Source organism: Sander vitreus, chromosome 12 (assembly GCF_031162955.1).
Source record: "Sander vitreus isolate 19-12246 chromosome 12, sanVit1, whole genome shotgun sequence".
In the NCBI taxonomy this organism is placed as follows: domain Eukaryota; kingdom Metazoa; phylum Chordata; class Actinopteri; order Perciformes; family Percidae; genus Sander; species Sander vitreus.
Genome location: NC_135866.1, coordinates 21131880 through 21143515, shown reverse-complemented (window position 1 = coordinate 21143515; position 11636 = coordinate 21131880). Strand labels below are relative to the sequence as shown.

Here is an 11636-nt window from a genome sequence, read left to right as displayed (position 1 = left end):
AAATGGTGCACAGCAAGAAACAACACAAACCACTTTGGTGGATAATTCAGATTTCTTACAATCAGGGAATGCAGTGCTCTCCTTGTATACAAATAAATTAATATACCTGTTAACACTTTATCTAAAATCTTATGTACATCTTTCTCTTTTACATAATTGTATAATACATTATCAAAAACCTTATGAAAACATATTTACAAATCAATGAATCAAAAAGCACCCTCAAAGCTTCTCCAGTGTCACACACTGTCGCACACATACAACACACACACACACACACACACACACACACACACACACACACACACACACACACACACACCTGTGTATCTAAACACTTTTACACACTGTTTTCTTCCATGCAATACACAATACAGAAGGCATTCTAAGAGGGTTGTGCAACAAAGAGCATACAAAACAGTTCAAATATGGCTGTGGGATGAACATTAGCACTCACATGCATAATGACACACACACACACACACACACACACACACACACACACACACACACAGTAACAGTGTTAATGATGGGACTAAACCAGCATGAAACATGTTCACTGATAGGACAAGTTGGCCTCATTACATCAGAGTCAGATTTTTGTTTTCTGTTACATCACATGACGGGTCTTTTTCATCATGCAACCACCAGCTGGGCCCTCCCACATGGCACTATTCAAAACTGTCTGCTCAGATATCGGCCATCTCAGGAGGAAGGGAATCCAGCTTGCTTTTGTGAATGTGTGCATGTATACGTGTGTGTGTGTGTGTGTGTGTGTGTGTGTGTGTGAGCGAGCAATTATGCATGCTGTTTGTGTTTTCGGAGGGCAAGTGCACATTGTCTCCGTCCTCTGGAGAGCAGCGTGAATTTGCTATCACTGCACTCCGTGTGTATTTATATGCACATTTGTCACAGTCAAAAGCGGGTGATCAGATAAAATTCTTAACACTTAAGGATTTTTGTCAACCACAAAACACTGCAGCCTGACTAAAAAGTAGAGTCTATTGCTTTTCTCAAACCATTTAACATCTAAACAAGTCACAATAAGACACAACTCCTGCGCAAAATTCACTTCCACCTAACCTCACATCCTCTCTGCTCATACGTCTAAATATTCAATTTTCTCCTTTCCACTCCGCAAACCTGCTCTCCCACAACTCTGGGGTGTTGGAGGTTAAATAAAAACTGCACGCCAATATGTTAGACAACTCACTCTTAAAATGTTTGCCTCTGAACAAGAGAGAAAGCACATAATGTGGGTGGTAACCTTTCTTTAAAATCAATCAGAATGGAAAAAAAGATAGGTCCAGTAATGACATTTATGAGATTTGTGATTGATTCTAACATGAATCTGTACAGATTGTCCCATCAACGCAGTTGCTGTCCCAGTTTCAGAGCTCCTCCTTCCTAAACAGTGTTCCCAGAGCTCTACGGCCCACCAGGAATAACACAAAGCCCAAATTAATACATCAAGGATGAAACAGAACCTATCACCAGCCCCGTCACAAAATATAGGACACACAGCACACACCTCACTCAGTTATCAATGCAAAAGACTCAAAAACAGGAACCAGTCTGACTCCAAAATGTAGTTTAGGTCAATGTTGGGAACACATAACACATTAATAATTTTGTAAATAATTCTCAGCTTTACTGGAGAAAAAAGTAGATCCAGCTCCAGCACAGAAAAAAGGTAGAAAGGATTTTTCAAAGAATCATGTTAGTCTTATTAATTCTGCTGTTTTTCAAATGGAAATTGGCATAGGACATGACTGTAAATGGCTGCATGTAACACTTTATGATATGTTATTCGTACCTTCTGCAAACTCAGTCTAAGTCACCCGTGACCTCACTGTGTGTGCGTGTGCCTGAGCGGCCATCTTCCCCTGAATCTGCTCTGGTGAGTCACTTCGCAGTGGAGAGCATGGGCTGCTCCGTGTACCAGTGAGTCCCCGGATCAGGCATGTTGCCCCCGAGTGGCAGGGTAATGAACTGCGGGCATGTGCCACCTCCTGCTCCTACAACCCCCATGTTGACACCCTGTGGGTACGGGTGGTGGTGCGCATGGTGTCCCATGCCGTCAGTCCGTCCGATGTGGATCTCATCCTCCTCTCCCTCGCCAGTGGTCTTGCGGTAGACGGGGTTGTCAAAGTTCATGCTCTTGGTGGAGTCGCGCCGCCAGTTGCGCCACACCAGGTAGACTCCGGCGCACACCAGGCCGAACACCACTGTGGCAACGATAGGAACTGCATGCGTTTAACACACAGCGGCAGGGACACGGGAAGGGGGGGGGAGCGTTAACCAGGCATAACGAGTCCATGGCATGAAATGAGAGGCAGAAGGGAGCAGAACAGGCATGCGGGGCACAGAGAGGGCAGCGATAGAAAGGTTGTGTGTGTGGGTGGCTTGAATAAACATCGGGTCAAAGCCAGGTCATACACCAACCAACAGATTTTTAACACAGACACTAAATCAGCTGTGTGAAGCACCATCAGTGGCCTGGCTTTGGAGTAAATTCGTTTTAAACTATCCTTGGGGAGTACAAATTGTAACATTACATCACAATCTCTTGGCAACGCATCCTCAGCAAATGTGTCCTTGAATAAGCAATATGATTTAATGATGCTTTATTAGATCACACCAATAAAGCACCCATAAAGCTTTAATGGTCTTTTTTCTCTCCTGTACTGTCTGTTCACCTTATGAGGTATATCATGCGAACAGTTCATCTGAACTAATTGACTGACTTATTTTGTTTAATTTGGGTGATGCATTGGTTTTACTTGTTTATACCTCGAAGATGCACAGAATAGTCTCCACATATCCTGTATGGTTTCATTTGTTTTTTTTTACAGCCTTTATATACCTGTTTTACAATAAGTGGTGTCAAAGTAGGAGCTTTACACAAATATTTTAATCAAATATTCATCTTTAAAAAGGTAGTTCCATTACCCGACACATCTTTTTGGAAAAAGATGTTGCTGTTGAACTTGTTATTGCTATTTTAAAATGCTCTGCAGCACCACAAACACAACTGAGCTATGAAGCCAAACAGTTCTGTTAGAACAAATAACAGTCTGAGCTTACATTTGTCCTTAAAATACTTGGAGTAACTAGCTCTAAGCTGCAATAAACAACAATTAATAATAAACAATAAACATCACTTGTTACTCGTCTACATGCATCATCAACTGGTAAGAATGCGGACCTTGTTCCTGGGACATGAAGCTTTTATATATGTGTATATATATATATATATATATATATATATATATATATATATATATATATATATATATATATATATATATATATATATATTAAATCACGATATCATGTACACGTAGCCATCAAGTATTATCTAGTTAAAGTTAGCCACAGACAGTATCGTCAACCAACTCATTGAGCTAATGTTAGCTTAATTAGCTACCTAGCTATGGCTGATAAAATCTGGTTGCTACAGTTGTCATTTCAGCTGCCAAAATCGACAGTTACCGGAAATGAGAAGCTGCCTTTGTCTGAAATCAAGGACCTATTGTTTTAAAAATTACCTAGAATGTTGAGTGTTAAATGTGCCACCATTATCACTGTAAACTGCATGTGTGCCATGTGAGAACAGAAAGCTTGACGTGTAGCAAGTAACTAAGGGGGTGCTGAGCAAATGGTCAGTTCCATGCACCTCCATTGCATTGGTTTTAATAACATGCACAATAAAACCAAAACTAGCTGGATGGCTATATACCATTATTATTGGTAAGTGAGGACATCTTTTTACAACTGACAGCCTTTATGTGCTTTCTTGCTGCACACTATTATGCTTACCACACAGAGACATAAGGTCTGGCTGTAGCAGAACCCAACACAACAACACAGTGCGAAGTGGATAATGCAGTGTTGCAGAAATGTCAGACACAAAGAAAATGACTCCTGATAAACCTCAAAGAGGAAGACCTGTGGGCTAGACTTCGCTCATCCTGCCACAGCATGGTCAGTGTGAATGGACTACACACACAGACAAGAAGGCTTCCGGTGACTTACCGATGGGAATGACCACTCCCAAAACAGCCACTGTCAGGTTCTCGCCCAGGAGGAAATGGTCGTTTCCAGCTGAAGAGAGAGATGGAACGAGAAAGAGAAGTATGAGCAAGAGTCAGAAAAGACAGCAGAGCGAGAGAGGACAATAGCGAGGAAGCGTATGGGATGAAAAGAATGTGTGAGGAATAGAGTGAGAGATAAGCAGGAGAGGCAGGACGGGAGAGCCAGTGGAAGAGAAGGGAGATAAAACAGAGAGGCGGGGAGCAGCTGATCATGCGAGCACGGGTGTCAGTGTTTTACAAAGAGAGACAGATAGTGCAAAAGAGTTTGGAATTAAAATGAAAGAGGGAGAGGAAAATGAGTTACTTGGCATTTGCCGGAGTGTGATCTTGACACTACCCTTGACCTTCTACACTTCATCCATCCAGGCCTCCATCAGGCTCCAGTGTCACCTCACACTCATTAACATATCACACACTTATTTATGTGCAGTTATGCAAGAGCATGCATGCCCTCACAGACATACAAACACCCTGCAGCTGACACAGAGCCCAATTTATGGAGGGAAAGACGACATTTTCAAGGCAACAAGGTACCATTAAGGTCAGTCGAGCATGGTTATTGGGGCTAGTAGATACCTCACTTTAATGTCATCATTACATTGAGGCTGAGGTTGTTAGCTACATTATGAATGTGAATAGGATTGTAGAATGTGGTGCTTGGCAAGAGATGAGGATGCTCAGGTGAAAGTGTCCCTTCATCAAAGAATTGGACCCCATCTTTTGATAACTCCTGAATAAGACATGCTTCCCTTTGCAAATCATACAGAGGACCCCAGCAGGCACATGAAGAATGTTAATCACACTGTGCTGGATTTCTAGAAGTGAATGTAAGAATGTGACAAGGAACGAATGCTTACATATCTGCTTATACGTCACTAAATGAGACCTAATTACAGTACTAGTGCAGTGCCCGTTCAAAACATGCCTGTTTGGAATGGGCTGATTGCTTGGCCTCCTGTATTGCAGCTAGCTTTCTCCATAACCATTGTACTCTGAAATAACTTACAGAGGGACCCCAAAGCACTTAATATGCAACTAACTGTATACTACTGCCTACTGTGCACTTTTAATTCAGAAGAAAGCATTGTACTCCTACATTTACCTGACAGTAAACATTGCAGATTCAGATTCTACTCACAAAATATGACATATAAAAATATGACATCTAGCACGCCAACAATGCCTCTCTTTTTACTTTAATTAAACATTTGCAGCAGAACTTGTACTCTGCGGTCACAGGCGGTTTTACCATACGGCTAGTGACTGTGTGATTTTTTGTAAAGAGATTCAACGTGTCCACTAAACGGCCGGAGAAATGACAGCACAACCACAGATAACACAACGACGTGGCCGATCATGCACCTGGCTGTTCATACCAGACGGGCATGTCTCCCATGCGTGTGTGTCACTGTCTGTCCGTCCGCCAGTCTCTCTCTACGTGCCTGATAGCCTGTCTTACTCTAGACACAGCTGAGAAGTCAAGACAGCCAAAATCACCATAAACCTGGGTGTTTTATTTTGAAATTTGTTTTATTTTGTAAAGTATCCGGCGGCGCGGTGGCCTTCCTACCTGGTTTGACACTGCTGTACTGCGCATGTGCTGTACTCGGATGTGAGGACACACAGAGATTTCCCGATTTATAGATTATATATAGATAGAGCAGCATTTTCAGTATCTTCACACACAGGCAGAATTCACTGAACATTATTTTGAATTCACAGCCCACTTACAGTGTTGAGAGACGCTGCTGTCCCCCGCAGCTGTGGTGGAGATGACCATAGCGGTGGCGGTGTAGTGGGAGCCCAGTGCCTTTGACTCTTGTGACGACAAAGGCTTAAGAGTGGAGAGGGGTGTGAGGGGCTCGGGGGCACCAGAGGGAGCTGTGGTCAAGTGGGGGGTGGCGTCCGCCTGCGATACTCCCCCTGAGGGCGGTTGGAAGTCTTCCTCAACAGTCGCTCTGTTGCCAGGTGTAAATCCAGTAGGAGGGGAGGATGTCGGTGCCATGTCATTTCTTGGCGCTGCTGCAAAGAAAGAAAGAGCACCATAGAAACCTTTAGCTCAAGAGTTATTGTTGTAAGAGCCATAACAAACATATCATTCACCACTCATAAGACCCAGTACCTGTATATCATAATGCAATGAGATAAAACAGATGTAGTATTTGCTCCAAGGATGTGGTGTTAGATTGCATTACATTCCATAGTGCTCCATGCTATTGTATCCACTGCCTGTATGTGTTGCTTAGCAACTATCTTTTCTACTTATAGGTTCAAAAACTATGTTGCTTGAAGGGAGCATATTTAATCATTTATTATTATTTTATACTAATAAAAAACAAATGATTTAATAATTATTGAATACCTACTACATCATATAAAATATGAATTGATCTATTACATGTGTATTAGCTCTGTCATAAAATGCATTAAGCCTATAATATGAAATAACAAGTCCATTCATTTTGAAAATTATTATTAGTTACTTATGCTGAGCTGGTAACAATACAATATAGAAGACATGCAAGACATATTAGCTACATTAGGAACATTTGTCAGCACTAATCCAGTAAATAACTGCCCAAGTTTCCCCTCTGATGAAACTCAACACACAAAATAAGACCTTCCTTAAGTGAAGCAGAATCTGATTATCTACACAGTAAGCACTGTGGCGCTCTGCCCAACAAATCCTTTTAGGTGCTATTGATTACTTAATACTTTCAATTAACACTCCTAAACAAGCTCACCTGGCACACAGCCCCTCATATCAGGACCCAGGTCCTGCCCGTCGGGGCAGGCGCAGGTGTATTTGGGTGAGTGTTCGGTAATCTGTGGAGCCTTTAGACACAAGTACTCACAGCCTCCATTGGCCACACTGCCCAGATTACAGCTGTCTGGGCCTGAAGACCATGACAGCGAGAAAGAGAGAGACATGGAGAATTACACAGTTATGGTTATATAAATAAGATTATCACTTATTCAACATGGGGCGATAGCAGAGAGTCAGAGAGAGACAGAACAAGTTGCCACACTTTATTGTTCACCACTGTGAACACGACAACAAAGCCCATTACAATGCGTAAACGCAATCTATAAGAATACAAAGAGTAAAATCTGGCATTATACAGTTACTTGTTGTAAATATTATCCAGATCCTGTGCTACTGGGCCGGGTACAACGCCACTGTGTTCATCCTTAAGTCTTGCTTGGATACAGTATGAAGATGGAATTGGAAAGCCGGTGAGGAAACACAGTGTAAGATTAAAATATGAATGGGCATGTACTTGAAGTAAGGAATAAAAAGAGACAGACAGGCAGAGATAGATATGGAAACTGACACACAAGAAAGGAAATACACAGGCAACACATTCATCATTAAGAGCTCTGTTCAGTTCAACTGAAATCTGGATTGTGAGAAAACCGGGCTGGTGGGCAGGGTTTTGACAGATGTGTGAATGTACTGCTGCCCCCAATGCTTTGATCCCTCCACCACAGTCACAAGCCTCACCATCATTTATTCATATGCCTGGGTCGACATGGATCCACGGAGGGAGCACGGTCACAGAAACGCGACTCAGCTCAGACAACCACAGTGAGGGGAGGGAAGTGAACAGACGTGCAGACATACATGCAAAGTCCCTCACTTGTACTGTGCACACGCACACACAAACACACACACACACACACACACACACCTTGCGGCTGGCGGAGCTGGTGGAAGACCACGATGTCATGGGGGTCGTTGAGGTTTTCAGCCAGCGTGTGGATGTCTTGTCCGGTCAGCCTATTGGCCATGAAGACCGCCGCCCTGTCTCTGTCTGTCCAGTAGATACGATCCTGAAACACAGAAAATCATTATTAATAATATGGGTAATACACAGAACAAGTTAGTCAGGGTTGTTTTGGGTTTGAGCCCTACAGCACATATTGGCAAACAGCAATTCCAACAGCTTGGTTGGTAACCTTTGAAGGACAGAGCTATACAACTACAACTTACATCTAATTCAACAATCTAAAGAAGATGGTCACTTCATGGATTTAGGGAAACTCGGAAGTGCAAGCATCATTGACTTGGAGTGATTTTATTGCTGATGATTTTGGTATTAACGTAATTCTGTTGGGTTTGTTAGCAGCATGCTGTCGCCCGGTCGCCTGGACTAGTGGATCTATTTATGATGCTATTTTTAGCCATGCTAGCGTCATGCGGTAACGGCAATAGCGGTCGGTTGGTCCACCACTCTGATCCAGACTGAAAAATCACAACAAACATTAAATTGATTGTCATTAAGTTTGGTACAGAGTGGACATTTGATGAATCCTCAACATTTACTAGATGGTTTGGCACAAACAGTCGTGGTTCCTAGAGGATGAATTCTCATGACTTTGGTGATCCTTTGACTTTCCTGTGAACATTTGTGGGTTTAGGTGAGATGTCTCAAAAAATATTGGATAGATTGCCATAACGGAAACAAACTGTAATAACTCCAATGATCCCTTAACTTTTCTCTAGCACCATCATGTGGTCTAAATTTCAATTTGTCTTGATGTTTGGTTTATATTTGGCTTGTGCTTGTGACCAAATACTTGCAAAACTAATGGCATTCCCAACAGCCTCAGCTGTACTTTGCCAACACACTAACCTAAAATGGTGAACATAATAAACATTATACCTGATTAGCAGCAGTATGATAGCATTGTCATTGTGAGCATGTTAGCATGCTGATGTGATCCAAAGCACCACTGTGCACGGCCTCACATGAGATGCATGCTGTGGCATACACAGCATACATACACAGCACTAACAGCTGTAAATAGCTCAGATTACTCACAAGTCTAATTTATTTGAGAAAGAATTAGGGCAAGTGGAATTTGCACTGATAAATATTTGTTGCCACACAGAAAAAATCATTATCTTGTAGAGAAGAAAGTGTGCTCATTTGGCTTTTAATAAAATGAGGCAATGAATCCATCAAAGAAATGCAAATGCAGAGGTTTAAGGGTAACTAAGACATGTTTTAATTCAACTGAAGTGCTACACTACGCAGTAAGCGGCAATAAATGGAGGTGTGACTTTGTGTGGATTTTTTTAATCGGTCTTAAATGATTAAAACACATCCTCTTTAGATCAAAATATCGTAGCTCAAAGGCAAATTTTAACCATGCTTGTTTATTAACTGATTTGATTGCTTTGTTTCTCCCGTTCCTTCCCTCAACAGTTTAAAAAGACATTCTGACATTTTCTGCAGTTGCCTTAGAAACTACAGGCTAATCTCCAGCGAGACAATAGGCCTTGCCGTGTGTTTGTGTTGCGTCAGTCAGTCGTTGAGTCAGAAAGAGATGGTAATGTGATGTACACTACAACAAGCTCCACTCAATAACACGGGGCTGGTGAATGTTCAACATCCTGAACAAGAAGGTCACCTTGTTGCCACAGCAGGGCAGAGAGCAGAGAAGCCCCGGATCGATTATGTATTACACCAGAGGGAATTTGTCATTGTTTCTGTGAGTACAGTGCTGCCTGCAGGCTGGACTAACAGCAGAGTACAGTAAGGAAAATCCTCAAGGTCATGCTTTGGACAGCTTACCTCTGTTGGTATTTTCATTTTTAAAGGTTAACACTGTGCAAAAAACAAGAGAGTGGTGGAATGTACTGCACCTATAATCCATTTTACTCACGTACTGAACTTAAAGCAACACTATGTAACTTTTCCCGCTTCGGTCCCCCTACAGGTTGTCTCATTGGAACTACAGCTCGTGCTAAAAGTTACATAGTGTTGCTTTAAGGGCCTTTTCACACCTGAAAGTCTGAACCATGGTCCAGACAAAGGTTCATGTTTTTGTTACATTGTATACATTTGATCCGGTTAATTTTGGTTTCACATGTAAGTTATGCAAGCGCACTAAAGAACTATACATGACATAACTACGTCCTGTCGTCAACACATACGCGAGCCACGTCTCCCGATACTTAATTGATTGGTTTGTAGACGGGCTTCCCCTTCCTCTCGTATGCTCTCCTATTATCCTCTCTCTGGTGTCAGAATTTTTGTGAGTTTTTTCCAACTGACTCTCGCTCTCCCCATGCTACCACAGCTATTTTTGTTTTGTTGCATTGTTTAGAAGCAAGACACAGGACATTTACTTGGGTTTTGAGGAGCTGCAGCATTTATTCAGAGACAAAGTGAAACCTACAATGTAGATTTACTACCACTTAACAAGTAAACTGCTAATTTATTCTCTGCTCTGATTGCCGACAGCTGTCTGCTCTAAGCGCATTCACGTCACTCTCTTGCTCAACCACACATTACATACACACTAAGCACTGAGCTATTCCTTAAAGGAGCTACGCTTGTCTCATAACACTATGATAGCCTGCCAGAACTTCCTGTATTTGGCTACAAAGTAACTACCTCTTTTCGTGAGACCAAATTTCGGCTGTTTGGTCCGGGGGAGGTTTCACACTTGTAATTTTGGTATGGATCAAACTGAAAAGTCCAAAAGTCCGGACCAAATGAGGTAGGTGTGAAAGAACCTTAAAACATTTTAGGTACTTGTACTTTAGTTGACTAGTTGCTACTTTATATATATATTAAAAATATATATTTTAATATATTTTATATTTTAATATATAAAAATATTGTATTTTTTTACTCCACTACATTGATTTGACAATTAAAGTTACTGATTACTTTGGATCTGAATTCTCCTCCACCTCCGCTTTTTAGATCAGGTCTGCATAGTTGAGGCTTCTTTACTTTTTACTGTAAAAATAAGGACATTTGAATCCAGTGTTGGTGTTTTCTCTGGTCTGCGGCTGAATGAAATGAGAGAGTGTCCCACAGGGGAATAGGCCACTTGGGTGATCTGAAACTGGCTGGGACTTTGTTGCAGTGGCAACAACAGGGACAAGCCAGACATGTGTGTGTAAGCAAAAGCATGCTCGCACACAGGCATAAACACACACAACATAGAAGCCACGAGGCAGCAGATTTGTTGATCACCTAAAGCATGAGTGTGTGGGTTGCTTTAGGCTGCTCTATACTCCCTATAGCTGCCTTCTGTTTAGTATGCTCAGCTAGTCAATCCCACAAGTGAAAACAGACAAAACACACACACACACACACACACACACACACACACACACACACACACACACACACAGTACATTTAATTTAACAGTCACACTGCAGGCCCCTGTGACACTAATGAGAGAGATGTAGATATGATGAGATGTGGGAGGCCGGGTGATCCCATGGACAACAGCCCAAAATCATTAAAAATCAGTTGCACACAAACCTCAAAAACAGCCAGAGCGTAGGGGTGTCCGAGTCTCTCTGCGGACGACATGTGTGTTCTGCGGTGAGCTCCGTTCAGGTCTACACTGGCTATAAGGTGCAACTTTGAATCCACCCAGTACAGACGCCTGTTGGCTACATCTGAGAAACACACACACACACACACACACACACACACACACACACACACACACACACACACACACACACACACACAGGTGGATCAGACTTTCAAGTTGAGTAGAAA

At 42.2% G+C, this 11636-nt stretch overlaps 1 protein-coding gene across 1 annotated transcript in view; it reads right to left on the bottom strand.

Annotated features, from left to right (window-relative positions):
* Positions 1-262: 262 nt before the first annotated feature.
* LOC144526940 (low-density lipoprotein receptor-related protein 8-like) overlaps positions 263-11636 on the bottom strand; it is a 79653-nt gene continuing 68279 nt past the window's right edge. The window contains exons 13-18 of the mRNA XM_078264699.1: positions 11391-11530; positions 7790-7931; positions 6842-6994; positions 5829-6119; positions 4039-4107; positions 263-2246 (exon numbers count right to left, since the gene is read on the bottom strand). Of these exons, the coding sequence (XP_078120825.1) occupies positions 1906-2246; positions 4039-4107; positions 5829-6119; positions 6842-6994; positions 7790-7931; positions 11391-11530 (1136 nt within the window). The 3' untranslated portion in view covers positions 263-1905. The remainder of the gene's footprint in view (positions 2247-4038; positions 4108-5828; positions 6120-6841; positions 6995-7789; positions 7932-11390; positions 11531-11636) is intronic.